Source organism: Nipponia nippon, unplaced genomic scaffold (assembly GCF_047370975.1).
Source record: "Nipponia nippon isolate SJK-2023a ecotype South Korea unplaced genomic scaffold, ASM4737097v1 scaffold_19, whole genome shotgun sequence".
Lineage (NCBI taxonomy): Eukaryota > Metazoa > Chordata > Aves > Pelecaniformes > Threskiornithidae > Nipponia > Nipponia nippon.
In genome coordinates, this window is record NW_028262335.1 from 9,561,353 (window position 1) to 9,578,878 (window position 17,526).

At 45.3% G+C, this 17,526-nt stretch overlaps 1 protein-coding gene across 8 annotated transcripts in view; it reads left to right on the forward strand.

Moving 5' to 3' along the window:
- CAMTA1 (calmodulin binding transcription activator 1) overlaps window positions 1–17,526 on the forward strand; it is a 325,037-nt gene that overhangs the window by 266,876 nt on the left and 40,635 nt on the right. For all 8 annotated transcript variants that reach the window (XM_087755022.1, XM_087755015.1, XM_087755017.1 and 5 more), the window contains 4 exons: window positions 3,627–3,767; window positions 6,113–7,971; window positions 11,351–11,477; window positions 12,260–12,394. In XM_087755022.1, the coding sequence (XP_087611148.1) occupies window positions 3,627–3,767; window positions 6,113–7,971; window positions 11,351–11,477; window positions 12,260–12,394 (2,262 nt within the window). The remainder of the gene's footprint in view (window positions 1–3,626; window positions 3,768–6,112; window positions 7,972–11,350; window positions 11,478–12,259; window positions 12,395–17,526) is intronic.

The window sequence follows — 17,526 nt, forward strand, 5'->3', positions numbered from 1 at the left end:
TTTTAGCCATTGATAGTGTTCGGTCTAGAGTGAAGGTGAGACAACAAGGTAGGCTTGAGGTGATGGGGAGGAGGAAGACATCTGCAAGACTGGAGGACTGCAGACCTGGTAATTGTGAAGGACTGAGTACCACCAGCAGCGGAAGAAGGTAGAAATAGCCAGGGTGTTGTAAGAAACCTGGACAATCATATTTTTCTGTGTGTGAGTTTCCTTTGGCTTCTGAGCTGCCTTTTTGTTGGTAATCTAGATCGTTTTTCATTCCTTTGCTCATGATGGTTAGACAAAGTCCTGACAGGGCTATTGAATGGGGAGCTGTTGGGCCAATATCGGAAGGTCATTTTTATTGTCTTCTTCAAAAGGGAAGAAAAAGAAGAAAGGTGTGAGCCCATGCTCACAAAAAAGAGGTTGGAGGCATTTCTGCTAGGAGCAGCTTTAGCACTCTGAGTTGTGGGCCTTCCTCCAATCTCACTTCTTTTCTTCAAGCACCCAGTGAAATACCAGTAATTCTCCCTGGCTCCGCTGCCTTGATGCTACAGGTGCTACGCAGAGGGTGTGTGGCAAGGAATATGTTGCTGCTGTAATGCAGCAGCTTTTAGACCTGTTCATGGTATCCCTAGAGAGGAAAGTGTTGGAGGAGTTCACAGCTTTCATTTTAAATTATAAGGAAATGCAGGAGGAGTCTGAGCAGAAATCTAAATTAAAATACTTCCCAGAATTTCTGTTATGCTTCTGTCTTTTTTTTTTTTTTTTTTTTTTTTTTGTGTTCCTACATTATGACTATATTTAATCAAATGTAGTTCTGCAGTGGTCTCACTGTTTGAACTGCTAAGAAACAGGAAGCGTGTGTGTGTATGCTTTTTGTTAACCTTCCTTTCATAAGGCACTTTCTTCCCTATAGAAATCTCCTTTCCTGCTGATTCATTATGTGTCAGGAAGCCAAGCGTGACATGTTAAAAGCCATCTTGATAGTATTTGATATTCAGTACTAACAACTCACCAACTCACAGGAGTTTTTCTTTAAAAGGGGGAGGGAGAAAATCTGCATATTGGATGTGCCAAGATAGTGAATAATTTGCATGAAGCATCCAGACATTCTTTTTTTGCAATCTGTCACCCTTCACTGGCTTTTTATTTTATAACCTTCATAACATACGGGGAGCATAAGCACTAAAAAAAGTCGCACCACGTGGACGGAAGCTGAAGCCGGAGCCCTTTAGGACCAGCTGGAGTGAGGCTAGGGAAGGACCTTTCCTCAGCAGCAATAGATCCTTGATGGGACTTTCTTATACTGGAAGGACCTGAAAATAATAGGCATGGTACTATAAGTATCCAGCTATAAAGCTGTCTGTTATTTCTTAGCTTTCAGCTCGCAGCTGGATTCAGACTTAAGAACCATCATCATGAATACACAAACCATAAGACATGATTCACTTACCAGACTCGCCCCCTGTAAAACGCTGCTCATCACGGGATTTAGCAGCAGTAGGGAGCAAACTCTGATGTACTGCTGTAAGATAGGCTTTCTATACCTAGCAACATATATGTGAGCCCACTTCTTTAGCAAAGCGTTTCTGAAGTAACCAGAAATAATGCAAAGTTTCTCAGTAATAACTACTGTTCGATAACTTTATATAGTATAGCTGAAAGTATTACAAATATGTTACTGCATTTTAATCTTGCTGACAATGTATTTTTTGCAAAAATGCTATTTGAACATCACTTATTAGGCATGACATCGCATGTGACAGAATAATGTGCCTAGAATAATAAAATGAATGCGAGTGGAGGTACTGAAGAGATAAACGTATATAAACTTAAACTTAGACATAATAACAGATACTGAGCATTAAGAGGAAATTCAAAATTGTGAGCTTACTAGAAAACAAAATCTGTTGGGTATGATAACAATAAATGTGGTTGTCAAGCAAGCATAGAGGGACTCATTACTGAACTAACTGCAGCACTTTAAATAGTGATATGAGGAAGAATACTTGTAAACCTTATTTACAATATTTCTGCAAGTTATCTGGCCCGGTCAATAAAAATATGATTTCTGTACTATAAAACTAGACCAAGATGAGATGCTGTTAGGCAAAGTAACATCAGCGGGTGATGAGGCAACCCAGCAACAGGTGATAAAAAAAGCAGTAAAACTGCTTCAGAGGGCAGATCCAGGAACTCTGTTCTACTGGCTGCTTATGACATACTAAACAAGCAGCATCAAAGAGGAGAACAAGAAATTCACGTGATATCCTGCCTCTTTGATGACGGTCAGTAGCAGTCATAAACGTGCCCTCATTTGCTTCTGATCTTCTTGCATGAAGCAGCTTACAGCTCGTTGCTCCGGAGTCTGCAGATGCTTCTGGCTGTCTAGTGATTATCAGCCCAACGTGCTCTTGCCAGCATTTCACGACCTCACATCGAGGACCTTCACTACGCAGGGATCTGTGTATTTAGAGCTTAATCCTACAAAGTTGAAGTCCGTGGGACTTTTAACTTTGATTTGGTATATTCTGGTTAAGGATTTTAGAATACAACATGCAAGGAACATGCTTTGCTAGAGTATGACAAAGACACTCCTGAAAAGAAGCAGCTCTTCAGGCCTGAGCTGCCAGGCACAGGGACATCTTGGAAATGATGTTGCCACCAACCAGCTCTTTCCAAAATCTGCAAGTGAGCTCTAGTGCACACAAAGGATAAATAAATAATATGCACGTATAAATTGCTTAGAGAGACATTAAAGGAGACAGAAGATGCTTTGGGTTAGTTATTATGGAGAAAACATTTTATCAAATGCTGTTTCCATTGTAAGTCAGGTTGAGGATATCACTGTTATGTGAAATCCTGCATCTAAAAAATTCTGAGAGGGAGCCTTTATTCAAGTAATTTCTGTGCATGCAGTTAGGCATTCTTATTTAAATAGCTAACAGCCCAAGGGAGTCCTCAAGAAAAGAGACCTTCAGTTTGCAACATGTTCTGCAACATCACCCTCCTGTCCATTTTCCCAAATTACTAAAAAGTTGTCCAGGTCTGAGGAGGAACTCATACAGTGTCTGTTAGCGACTCCCAAAAAGGAGTCAGTCTTCACTGCTGCCAACCAGGATCTGACAATGAAGACCTGGCAAAAGGTTTGTATTTGCTATTATACTGGTGTATTTTTGGCTGCTGATTTTATTATAAAACTAACTAATTTTGTTCTCGTATTAGACAGAAAAAGATTCTAAAACGCTCCTTGGAATTGTACTGTTTTACTTCAATGAAACACAAGTATTTTGTTGCTTTCAGGTTTTTGATGAAGGTTACATGCACTGTTCAGATAGTCCTTACAATTTTTCGGCTTAGTTAGAGGGCCACCATTAACAGCAAACTGAAATAGAGAAAGATATTCTACTGTGGCTTTTTTCCTCTGTGTGTACCTAATCCAGGAATTGCATTTGGAAACCTATGGATATCAGGGAGCAGAGAACAGTGAAACAATAACTATTACTGTTGCTTTTTGTAGGTCTCCTTCAGTTCTGGCAAAAAGCAGCAGGAATGGGTTTCTGCTGTTCTTTTGGAGTGGCTTTTGATGGTTTCTGGCGTGTGTTTGAAGTTTCTGATGGGAAGTTTTACTGTTCTCTTTGCAGTTCATGGCATTAAGTGGACATGCAGCAATGGAAACAGCAGTTCAGGGTTCTCGGTGGAACAGCTCGTGCAGCAGATCCTTGATAGTCACCAGACCAAACCACAGCCTCGGACACACAACTGTCTCTGCACTGGTACCTTGGGTGAGTACCTTGGGAGGACACAAAATGACTGCAGCTTAATCCAGACTTGGAGTAGGGTTTGTAGTACTGAAGTGCTGAAAATGCTGTATCATGGAACGTTTGAGACACAGTGAACGCAGAGGTGACAGAAGAAGTCTTGAGCATAAAAAGATGCAGCTGGAACTTCTGGAAAAAATGTCAACACTTTGTAATGTGCAAGTTCTAATAAACACTATACGTGACCTGCTCAACAAGGCATATTTTCTTCTACATGCTGAAATTTTGTTACCAAAGCCTCAAAATTTGATGTTCTTCCAACTTCACCCTCTGAACTCCTTGCCCTGCAGCCCGCTTTGCTGAAGAACATGGGCTTAGGTGGTTAATTACAAGGTATCACTGGGATAAGACAGGTTTTATTTAGGTATCCTGAAAATACAAGAGATTTCTTTCCTGTTAAAGAAGATGGCTTTGTTTTGAGTGAGACTACAACAGCAAGAAACAGTATCCTTAGCATTAGCATTTTACATAGGGAGTGGGAAGCTCAATGATTCACTTTTCCAACTCATCTGCTTTATAGCCCCCCCTTCCTAGTACTTTGGTCAAGTAAAATATATGACACATTAATTAGTCTTTAGCAAAATTTACAAAGGAAAGCTGTCAGTACTTCAAAAGGTCTATTTTTTCTTCTTTTTTGGGGCAGTTGCATTATACAATCAAGATTTAAGTAAGAATGATGACCTCTGAAATACCTGAGTTTGGATTAAAATTCAACCCTTAAGGCTCAGCATTTGATCCAGACTTGCAGATCTGAACGCGAATCCTTTTATTCTTCCCTTTGATGTCTTGTCTTGTGCTAAGTCTGCTGCATGCTTTTTAACATAACAGTATGGCTTTATTTTGTAACGGCTTGCACACTGACACATATATTCCCAATTGCTTACTGTCGTCTGCAAAGACAGCAGTATGAAAGCCTCTCCCTTGTTCCTGTTCATCGCTATACCTAGGAGAATAGAGAGATTTAATATTGCATTTAGTCTCAAAAGCACTGTCCTGAACTACTTTAAGCGACCTGATTCAAATCCTGAGCACATAATGGAGAAGTTCCTCTTCAAGGGCAAGGAACAAAAGATTTAGCAAATTGCAGCAGCTACATGGATGCCTTGTGTCACCTAGAAGATGGCATTTATAATTGTAGCCATTAGCTATAAAGAGGAGGTTTCTTTCCCCTTTAGTCATTATACAGTACTATAATTAATGTTCTTACCTCATTCTAGGGAAAATGAATCAATTAAGGAAAGAAACATCAAAAATTCATGGGCTGTTCTTTAAACAACAAAAGCAGTCCCTGCACCTGAGTTTGTGGCTAAGATGCCTTTGCAGACAGAATTGCTTACTTCATCCTACCTGATTTTCAAGCTCCCAGGAACTCGGGTGATGTTCATCTTCTGGCAGGCCAGTAAAGGTGCCAGCTGGCTGAACTCCGTGGAGGGTGGTCTTCTGGTGAGCTTGCTTGAGTGTTCTTCAGCCGCTCCAATACTAATCGTGCGCTCTGCATGCGGCCTCTCAAAGTACAAAATGTTTATCTGTCAGCATACAAATGGCTTAGAACAAGAGAAACACATCACTATCCTTATGGGAGGGAAAGCTTTCTTTGTGCTGGCTAATGTACTACTTCTTTAATAATTTGATTGGCAGCTGTAATAGACACAATGATGAGAAGAAGGTAAGGGTTGCAATCTAGATGTCAGGGTGATGCCAGGGACAGGAGCACGATATGGCATCTGTCACCTCCAGATTACCAGTCAGCATCCAACCCATGAGAGCAGTTGTCAAACCACCCGACATCAGGCAGCACGAAGAGCCAAGCATCTGTGTCACAGGGGGCTGAGGCCTTGTCTGTGGTGCAGATGAAGCAGGGTCTGCAAGGCAGAAGCCCTCTGCCACAGCTGACAGCAGCAGCCCTCGCTTTGCAGACATTGCGCTGAGATCAGGCACGTTTAAATAACTCTGAAATTTGTCATAGATGCCGATTCCTCTCCTCCTAGCGTGCTGTCTGATGGGGCAGGGAGGAAGGGGGTAGGTGCTATGTGCGGTGAGAGGAAGGGTGCACACGTGCCTGTTTTGAGGTTGCTGTCATTGCACACGATGGATCTATGCATCAGACGGAAAGGGAGCTGTAAATCTGGCACTGGCAAGAAATTAATTTTATTTCCAAGGTCTCTCTTGCTCTCTTGTATGTGTGCTCATTCCCTGTCACACAGACACGTGCATAAGCACGGCTCTCCTTTGCTACAGCCATAAGATACACAACTAGCATCGTCTTAATTATGTATTTACTGAATGGCAAATGTTGTTTTCTGGCACAGGGGCAGGAAGCAGTGTGCATCACAAGTGTAACAGTGCCAAACATCGCATCATATCACCAAAGGTCGAACCAAGGACAGGTGGGTACAGCGCTCATTCAGAGGTACAAAATAACGATGTCTCTGAAGGCAAGAATGAGCACAGTCATGGCAAGGCCTCCAGCCGAGAGAAGAGGAACGGCAAAGTGGCGAAACCGGTGTTGCTCCATCAAAACAGCACTGAGGTTTCTTCCACCAACCAGGTGGAGGTCCCTGACACGACCCAGAATTCTCCTGTGTCCATTAGCAGTGGATTAAATAGTGACCCGGATATGGCGGATAGCCCAGCCGTCACTGGTGTGTCCAGTATGGCTGTAGCATCAGTTATGGGAAGCTTGTCACAAAGTGCCACTGTATTTATGTCAGAAGTCACCAGTGAAGCTGTGTATACCATGTCACCCACCTCTGGGCCAAATCAACACCTTCTGTCCTCAGATGCAGCTGCACAAGGACTGGTACTTGCTGTGAGTTCAGATGGACACAAATTTGCTTTTCCAACAACCGGCAGTTCAGAGAGCTTGTCAATGCTACCCAGCACGGTTTCCGAGGAACTTGTGCTCTCCACAACTTTAGATGGAAATAGAAAAATTCCAGAAACCACCATGAATTTTGACCCAGACTGTTTTCTTAATAATCCCAAGCAAGGGCAGACTTATGGTGGAGGAGGTATGAAAAGTGACAGCATCAGTACCAACATAAGGCAGTCACCCACAACAGAACGTAGCTTCAACTTCAATACAACCCTCACAAAAGAAATTAAAACTGAGGACACATCTTTCGAACAACAAATGTCCAAAGAAGCATTCTCCTCCACTTCTGCATCTAACACTCTCACCCTCACTACTGGTTCAGGTTTGCTTCCATCTGGAGGAGGTCTGAGCCCAAGTACCACCCTGGAGCAGATGGACTTCAGTGCCATTGACTCCAACAAGGACTATTCTTCCAGCTTCAATCAGACCGTCCAGAGCCCTCACGTTCATCAGACCCCTTCCCCCAGCTTCTTTCTGCAGGATGCCAGCAAACCTCTTCCCCTTGAGCAAAACACTCACAACAATTTGAATGACACAAGTGGCTCATTTGTGAACACATTAGGAATCCCCAGTGTGAAAACAGAGTCCTCGTCCCAAACCACTTCCAACTGTAACGGCACAGTGGAAACCAGAATAGAGTCCACCTCTTCTCTCCAGCTCATGCAGTTCCAAGCAAACTTCCAGGCTATGACTGCAGAAGCAGAAGTTCCCATGGAGACCTCCCAGCAGGCAGAAGGGAGTGAAAATCTACTTAAATCAGGGGATCTTCAAGCCTGCAGCACAGAACACTACTTGCAGCCTGAGGCCAACAGCGGGGGTATCAGGAATGGGAACAATCTCCCTATTCTCCAAGGAAACATGGTACAAGGACTCTACCCTGTGGCCCATCCCAGCTTAAATAACTCCTCCAACATGGAGCTTAATTTGGACCACTTTGACATCTCCTTCAGCAACCAGTTTTCTGATCTAATTAATGATTTCATATCGGTAGAAGGTGGGAGCAATGCTCTCTATGGACACCAGCTAGTGTCAGGTGACAGTGCTGGACTGTCTCAGCCTGAAGACGGTAACAGAGCAACCTACAACCAGGCTGAAATGTGCATTCCTTGCTGCAGTCCTCAGCAAGCCAACATGCAGCTCAGCAGCACAGAGAACGGAGCCAGCACGATGGCGTACATGCATGTGGCTGAGGTGGTCTCAGCAGCTGCGGCACAAGGCACTTTGGGGTTGCTACAGCAGAGTGGGCGCTTGTTCATGGTGACAGATTATTCACCAGAATGGTCTTACCCTGAGGTAAGTCTAGGGCTTTTACTCATTAACATTTACCGCTTTATCTTTCATTGCTTTGTTAATAAGGGCTCCCAAGAACTGTTTTGTTAAAGCTTTGACAAGGCTTTAAAAATATTTCTCTTAGAAGTCAGAGTATCTAAGGCCATTTGCGTGTCTGAGTGTACTTTAAATTAAGCACTTCATTACCCTGACAGGGCCCTTTCTTCACTTAGGAAGCATCTGAACAGAAATGTTTTGTTTCATTGAAAAGCGAAGTATTTCCCACGTGATGGCTTCATGGTGCTACCAAGCCGCATTAGAGCAATAGAGTTTGCAAACTGGAGCTGATCCTTCAGTCTGGCTCTGATGTTCTCAGTAGAATAATTCCTGACCTGCATTGCCTTAATGAGTTCAGCATTTACCTCCATCCCACAGACTATCCAAAATCAGTTGCATGCACCGCAAGTTAAAAATGTCAGTAGCATGGACTTTTCTGATGTGAAGGAATGCTGGAGGAGAGAGACTGTTTTGAGCCAGTAATGGAGAGGCAGGTTCTTTCGAATTAAAAAATGGTCCTTTGTGTTTCCGTAAGCCCAGCCTTGGAGCACTGTTGTATCTGTTACCTTATGGAGGTGTATAATAACTGCTCAGGAAAAGATATCTCTGTTCTCGTTGACTAGCAGTATCTGATTTTCAGTCCTGTAATACCACCCCCAGTAAGCGTACCTCTGACACCACTGGCTGGCGAGTCTGCTAGTGGATGAGGCAGCAGAAATATGCAATAATAAGCAGATGAGGTGGCTTAACCTTCAGCTGAATGATCCCGTGGCAGCTCCACGACCATGGTGTTACAAGAGCAGGTGATGAGTTGGTATTCAGTGGCTGTAAAGGTTCACGTACTCTGCAATATAGGACTTGGTGTGAAAACATGGGTGTTCGCTTTGCAGATGGAAAGAAACTGAGGTTGCCAGTATGCAGGAATGGCTGATGGGCGCTGATGAAAAGCCTCCTTCTGGAGTTTCTGCCCTCCGTTTAGTTGCTCTCTCTCCAGACAAGTCCATCGTGGCCAGCGAGGTGGCGGTGCAGGCTCAGGCATGGTGGGCAGCTGAAGGCAGCCTCACCTACCCCTTGGGCAGTCTGCAGGTGACAGAGAAATCTGGGACTGTCTAGGGCAGGAGATGCCCAGGGGCCTCACCTCTGCCAGCTGCCAAATCCAGAGTCCTCTCTAAGAGACAAGGTGGTCACTGATCAGCTACCACTCACCACCACCTGGAGTTTACCTTCTCTTGGTCTCGGTGGAAAACTGGATCTCAATGCCAGTCTTCTGCTTCTCTGGAGTATAATACAAGCTGAAGCGTCAGCACTGTGATGGTCACTGCTAGTGTTATCTAACTGACTGGTTGACATGGAACAATAATGCAATGATGGTCTGTTAGCAGCTGAACCCCGTTAGGCTTTGTTTGCAAGAAGCATAGTATTTGGGGGGGCATTTGGCTATGTTGGGCTACAGACACTGTTTCTGCCATATCTGTTGTCTGGACAGTCAGTCTGACTCTTGCTTGCTTGTGTAGAAGGTCCCAAAAATCAACAACAACAAAAAAATGTAACAGCAAACCTCCAGCCTTTCTGGAGCAAATCTTTTTTGCTGCTACCATGGAAACCTTTTTTTTTTTTTTGTTATCCATTGCTACACTAACGAATTGTTTGACTCCTGCTGGCAGAGCTTGTTTTACATGTTTTATACAGACCACAAGGCCTAATTCATCTGCATAGACTCACCAGAACATTTTTCAAAACCAACACAGGTTCAGGATTGCTTTTTGGTTGCACAGATTCATACCTGGAGCTTCAGGTTTTGATTTGCAAGCAGCTCAGAGCCAAACCCTAGCTATTCATTTTCTTTGTTTGCTAAATGGCATTTGCTGCTCATGTCGTGAGCCCAAAGAGGATCAGACGAGCCATCGGAAGGAGCGCTCTCATCTCCAAGAGGATTCTGCCGCAGATGGACAGGGGTCTTGGGCGCCAGCACCGCCGGCTCGGCACTGGGGTGGCTTCGGCTTCCCGGGGCGTTACCGCTGTCACCCGGCACACGCGTGTGAGCGTCCCCCGCAGCGGGAGCGGTGTCCCGGCTCTGGCGGGGGGGGCGAGGCCGCCGGCCGCGGCGGATCCGCCTCCCGAGGGCGGGCAGGCCGCGCTCCCGCCGGCGGCCGCCCGAGGGCAGCACGGCCGCGGGGAAGAGGAGGCCAGGGACGGGGGCGAGGCCTCCCGCGGCACCAGCCGGGCCGCCCCGCTGCCAGCGCAGGGTAACCTAGCGGCTGCGGTGCCCGGCGGGGAGAAGGCCCCTCTCCCGGCCTCGCCTGAGCGCAGCCGCTGTCAGCTGGGGTGGCCCCGGGGGCCCCCGCTCGCAGCTGGGCCTCTGCTGTCCCGGGAGAAGGTGCAGGGACCCGGTCCTGCTCCTGCAGGGAGCTGGTGGGTCTCTGCGCCAGCAGGAGAGGCAGATGCTAAAGACTTACATTGGGTCATTCTCGTCTTTAGCACGAGAGCCTGACCGAGCCTTGGTGGGGGAAGCAAGGGGAACGGTCTGGGACAGGCTTGGCCCAGAGTGCCAGAGCTGTGGTCGAAGGACCCCTCTGCAGGCACAGCCCCGTTTTGGGTCACCCCACTGTCATGCTTCCTTATTTAACCTGACCTCCCAGTACCCAGGAAAGCTCAAGTTGTGCGATTGCTGTTTTTAGCTGAGATATTCCTGTATCACGGTCTGTCGGATTCATGGTCCAGCTCGCCTCATGCTTCCAGTTGTGACTGGGAGGCAATGTGTCACCCTTTGTGTACTATGCACAGGCTCCCATCCATATCAGCAGTCAGGGCAGTGATGGCAAACGTGCAGCACGCTTGCTGTGATTGACCTGTGGCACTTTTCAGTGGCAAGGAGACAAGCCTAGAGCCTGCGCAGGCAGCAGCGAGGAGGCGACAGTGGCCATGAGGTGGGGATGGCGCACCCAGAAGTTACCAGGAGCTGCCTGGTGGGAGGGATGCCTGGCTTGCAGTGTTGATAAAATTTTGCCATTACTGGTCTCAGAGCTGGCAAGTTACCAACAGAAAGGCAGGCAGTCTGCAGCGAGAGTCGCACTGGCAAAGCACGGGGCTTGAGTGAATGGGCAGGAGCAGGGAACAGAGTGAGTGAAGAGAAACAAAGATGCTCTACTATAGAATACTATTTGCATTTTTCCCACAGTGGTGGGAGACTGCGGCATCAGTGTTGACTGGTGCCAAGGATCTGTGTTAGCTTTGCACTTCCGTTAGCCCTCATGAAGCTGTTTGCCATTCAGCCATTTCAGTGCATGGTCCTCTCTGGGGATGGCTTCTTCTGTAATGCCTTTTTTTTCCCCTCTTTGCCTTACAGGGAGGAGTAAAAGTCCTAATTACTGGTCCATGGCAGGAAGCCAGCAATAATTACAGCTGTCTGTTTGATCAGATCTCAGTGCCTGCATCTTTAATTCAGCCAGGGGTACTGCGCTGCTACTGCCCAGGTAAGGAACACCTCTCTCCTGAAGCTGGTGGTTTCAGAGCAAGTTCTTAGCCTAATAGTGTCATGTATATGTCTTGACTAAACTCACGGACCCCTTGTGAAAGGTAGTGCATAAACATCGAGAAGCTTTTTCTTTGACCTATGTAGTGTGAGAACAGCAATTTAGGATCTTGATATATCCCAACAGATCACAACAAATATTATTTAGAAGCTCTGATTTAGCTTTAAAATAATTATTTGAAATAATTTCAAATTTATTCTAAGCATTTCTTTAGTTTTGAAATAGCAGATTAAAGAGCAACTCTTATTCAGGGGTGCACTCACTGCTCTGCTGACTCTTAACTTGCCTATATTCTGCACTTTGTTCTTAGTACTTACAGGATGAGAATACCTCCAATCTCCCCGCAGAGATTTTCAGTAGTGCTGGCCCTCGGTGTATGACTTCAAGTGCATGCAGAATAACTGAGCTTCGTTGTTAGGCCCCACCTTCCCAGTGGAAAGGCAGTGAGGCTGTTTAATCTTTAGGAACACATGTGATTCTGCCTCCTGCCAAAACAACCCATTAGATGACTCTTAAGCTTACAACCTTGATGTTTGAAGATACAGATTGGCATTTTGGACTCTTCAGTTGTCCAGTCACAAAAATATTGTCAAACGCCCCCTATCCTCTCATTGCATCTGCTCTCAGCCTGCCGCTTAGCACATGGGGCGATCGATAGGATAATACCTAGCTGTGCATTTCTGCGGGAGGTCTCTGTCTTACCACATGCTCTTTCCTTTTAGCTCATGACACTGGGCTCGTGACTTTGCAAGTTGCCTTCAACAATCAGATCATCTCCAATTCTGTGGTGTTTGAATATAAAGCCAGAGCTCTGCCAACCCTGCCTTCCTCCCAGCATGACTGGCTGTCCTTGGATGGTAAGAAGCATGCGATATTCTTTACTAAAGCTCACCGAATGGTAGGACTGTGAATGAAAGGAGCAGCTCCTGGCATGGGAGAGGGATGTAGAGGGGCAAGTTCGTGCTGTGGGGAAGGTCTGTTGCACAATTAATCAAAGACCTCGTGCTGAAATTTCTTATTAGTTCTTCTGATGTGAACAAAATGTGGCCGCATTTGATGGGAAGGAGACAAAGGGCTGTTTTCTTTGTCTGAATAGAATGCTGATTGTTTCCCCAAAACAGCGACTACCCAGTCCCTAGCAGGAGAGGAGCATCTACTCTGCAGTTGTCTTCCCTGAGAACTCTGAAACTTGAGGTTGTCTAGAAAAATGTGTTTTTACATAAGCAGAAAGTGGGAAGATGGTGAGACAATGTAAGGAAATGAGGGGACTTTAGTCAGCCACTGCTATGATGTCCACATCCCACCTCATTACCTAGGAGTTACCAAATGCGGCAGATACAGATTCTGTCAAACACTTGAGAGTCTCCATGCCAGAGCAGTCTGTGCTAATGGCAAGCCAGGCGTGCTCTGGCACATAATGGCCACAATCAGCCTTTTTAGACTTGTACGAGCATCCCTTGTGCCTTGCAGGGATGGGATGGACACCCTAATAGCATTAGCTCTTAGCCAAGCAGTTGGCAGAAGGATCCATGATTGATTCAGAACAGATCTCTGGTACCTAAATGTCACACCGAGGAATGGCAACACAGGCTCTGGATTTGTATGGCAACTCTGTGCATGGAAGTTTTAGGTTCAGGTTTACCTGGTAACCCTCTGCCCCCAAAATGCATTTTATAAAGGAGGAAGTTGAGAATGATAGCAGGGGAACTTAGGAGCCTGAAACATTCATTTCCCTTCCTGAGTGTGATTGCTAGAGAGATGCAGCTTCCAACTCAGACCAAGGAGATGCAAGGAAAGAGCTGGTTTGTATGACATGCTGGGAAAGGGCCAGTAATACGGCTTTCATCTTTCTTCATCAGAGTCAGCTGCTGGGGGGCTGCATTTTGTGCAATCTTAGCAAAGTTCCAACACTCCTGCTTGGTGACCCATTTGCTAAGTGTCTGTTTTCTCTGCTAAATACAGGAGACAAATATGGTAACGTCAGATCCATAGTCTTCAGAGATTTCATAGCTGAGAAACTAATACTAATGTTACAAAACGTTACACAAAAGAAGTCACAGGAGTAGTTGTTTGCACAGGGCCATACTGAAGGCAAGAGACATAATGAGCTGATATACTGATGCAGTTTGTTCCTCAGTCAATTAACTTCATCCTATTTTGTCTGTCAGCTGCAAACATGGTAACTGTAATACAACCTATGCTTTGGGAAATCTGCCATGAATATTACTTTTGATACCAGTTTAATGCCTTTAAACTATTGCCATCATTACAAACATTTGAAGTATGTGTTACTGTGTTGTTATTATTATTTTATATCTTTGATGGACATGGCAAATACTTAGAACTGTTTAACTGGAGAAATATTGAACAGTTTTGAGCTTAGTTCAGGCCAGCTACATGTCAGCATAGGCAAGTGGTGTTTGAAAGGTTTTTGGTGGGCTCCCTCGTTCTGTTTGGGAAGCCCTGACAGGAAAAGCTTGCTTTATTAAAGCATTCATTAGAAGCTTTCTCCATATCATTAGCAGCTGTGAGCCTAGGGGCTAGTCACGTGGGTCAGATCTGAGCACCCTGACACTGCTGCTTAGAGCATCCGCAGTTCATCTGTAAAACATGAGCGCCAGGGGCAGGTGAGGAGGAGCCATTTCTAGCTGGATTCTGGCAGAGCGGTGTGTGTAAGCATGCAGAGTCTGAGCTGATGCTTTTGGACACAGTTGGGGGGGAAATAATAAGAAAATAGAATTTCTTTCAAAATAGCATCGGGCATGATTTCAGTGGCACAGTACCTGTATCTTCAGCTGTTCAAGGTTATCCATTAATACTAGCAGCAGACTGACGCATCCTTCCCTGGCTCTCCCCCTCCCTGTAACGTCACAGAACACAAACGTTTACTTTGTCTCTGCTTTCTGGCCTGTAGCTGCTGTGTTTCTCGTGCCACATACAAGAGGGACATTTGAAGGAAGTCAGGGTGGCACTGCTTCCAATGTTTGTAGACACGAGCAGAACGGAGACAGATCACTGTGGTTATTGCAGGAGTAAAGAGAGGTTTGTGACTTGGCCGTAGAGGCATACTTGCAAACAGAAACGGAAATAGCTCTTAAAGAGGAAGATAGTCTTATGCACATAGTCTTATGTTCAGCATCAAAATTGAGTTTGCTTGACTTCTGAGTGTTGGAGGACTCTGCAGGTGCTTTTCATCTGCTACTGAGGCTGCATGTTGCATGTGAAGTACAGCCGATACTGATGTGATGGAGATTGATATTCAGCTGTTAGCAATATCTCCAGTGTGGCATGCAAAGTGGATAGGTTTTAAAACCCTTGTTTGACAGTTCCCTCGGTGCTGGTGAATTTGGAGGAGCTGTGGAAGGTGGAAGGTGGCTGTGAGTGCTGTCTCTGGTGTCCCTGCAGTTTGTCTGGGAGCTCCTGGTTAGCGGGTGAGCTCTCAATTAGAGATTGTTATGATGTGGTGATGGTGGAAGGGAGGGGGACTGCAGCAGTGAACAAACTAGGGCATTGCTAACAGGGAGGGAAAAAAAAAGTAAAAGGACCGCTGCATTGCAGAGGCCCTTCAGGGAAAAAGACTGAATAATTATACTAACCATGACTTATCAGAAGCCTCTGCCTTGATGCACAGTGCTCCAAAGGGAGCAAATTAGCCTCTTATTTAAAGGACCAGCAACATCTTTCCATTTATTCTTAGAGAACAAATGTTAGCTTAGCTAGCTAAGGTATAAGCTAATGTGAGGTGATTCTATCAATAGAATAAATAACCAAATCCCTGTCTTCTCTGTTTACTTTAATTGCCCTGCTTCAAATCCTTGCCCTACTGCCTGTTATGTAGTCTTGAGGGAAGGATTTCAAGGAATATTTGTAGTCCCAAAATATTTACTAGAATTTTAAAATTCTTTTTAATTAACTCAATGGAATACTTTGAGTTCCTTTGCACTACACTGTTAAAACACAGTTAAAGATTCCAGGTAGTATGACCACTGCAAGAGAGGCAGGGTTAACAGTCAGCCATACCCCAGGAACAGTGTAGTAAAAGGATAAGCAATTCCCATCTTACATAAGTCTAGATAAACAATTGTCTTCCACAAATCTCTTTAAAATAAAGACAAAGACGTCCTATATGTGAACTGTATATTTTCAGTTACATTAAGACAAAAATTAATCTGCCTTCTTTGTTCAGTTCTGCAGGTGCAGTTCTGCAGATACCCAAAAACCTTTAGCCTCTGTTTCGTTCTTAAGGAGGCAAGTCTTTAGCTGCCTGACCATGCCCAGCTCAGTGTAGTAGCTTCAGTTTCTCTGCAAGCTCCTCTTGAGAATTGTGTAATTGTTGTATGCCTTTGCAGTACTAGGCTGTGCTACACAGGCTGTAGCACAGGTCCAGATGTAAAAGGGGCAGACAGTAGTAGCTCAGTCATGAAAGGCTTTGGTGTAAACAAAGCCAATAAATAAAATAGATATATACATAAAATTGCTGCTCTCAGGTATGGATGGCTCACAGTTAACGCTAACATAGTAGGCACGCTTGGAATCACACTTCTGTAGAAGTTTCCAGTTTTCAACAAAGATGGGTTAGCAAAGAAGCATCTGAAACCAAGCATGCAAAACCAGAGTTCCACGGTGACCACCAGGAAAAAGTGAGCACAAACTTTTTTGCATGCTGAGCAGCTCTCAGTGCAGGCTGAGAGCAGAGACACTGCTCGCTGGGCGACGTTGCTGTGCCTTCTGTCACAGAGGAATGTCATGAGATCCACGCATGTGCCTGTGCAGCATCACAGCGGGATCTGCTTCCACCTCGCTACTGCACTGGCAGAGAGCAGCAGTGGTACGACGTATCACGCTTCCTTCTTGTAAGCACTTAGAGCAACTTTTGGTTTAAATTTTTTTAAAGGCAGGTAATTCTTATGATTTTTAAGGGAACATTTAACCAGTGCCTGTAGGGCTTGGCGTCTGAGAGAGATATGATGAGCAGGAGGGCGTTTTGAGTGAAACAATGGGACTTGTGTTTCCCAGAGAAAAACATCTCATTAAATAATTTCCAGGTTTATAGTAATTGCTACTCGTGGAAGTAGTGAGCTTGGGGCAAGGATAAAATCGCACCTTTCTGAGCAGAGAGCAAGTATTGGCCACTGGGATCAGGCACCAGTACTGCAAATGACTGGAAAGTGTTGTGAGACCATATTCCTCTATGCCTCCCGTTTATAGGACTGTAACAAGCCAAGCGAAGGAATGTACGGAGAAGGAGTTTTAAGGGGCAGCACATTGGGTGGCCATCCTCTGAAGGGCTTCTTCCTTTTTCAATGTCTGTGCTGCGCTATAAAGGACAGTGCACCCTTTTCCGAACTATCCACAGCCACCCTTGTTTTAGTCTGAGTTTTCCTTATTTTACCCTGCAGATGAACTAGATCTTTTACAAATGGACAGTGGACACCAGCTGCTTTCAAAAAGTGTCTGTAGAGATGACATTTCCTTGGCATAGGACATGATCAGAAATTCCAGGGAGACTCGTATGAGTGCTCCTTGGTATTATGCTTATACATCTGCAGGAAAGAGGTTGGAGAGGAGTAAGTGCTGCCATAGGGAGCCCAAACAGAACTTAAAAATATGGACAGGCAACGTGTGAACTGATGAGTCAAGTGTGTATGGGATGGACAAGGGTGTGACTGGTACTGAATGTAAGTGGTACTGACGCAAGAGAGCATAATAGGCAGCCTTTCAGCTACTGTTGGATTCTCAGTTTAAGGTTTGGCTATCTTTCCCAGCTGGAAAACATAAAAAAGACTGGGGGGGTTAGTGGCTCACTCACATTAGCGTGACGTGGCCACGTGACTGTGGCACCCAAACTCTTGTTTCAGCACGCAGGAGGCAGATGGGATCGCACGCGTGCAAGTTATCTGTGACAGTACAGCGTGTGTGTGTGCTACCTGTGGCATTTCACAGTTCGACAGGTACGTGATTTCTGTAATGTGGTGGTAAGCGTGCAAGA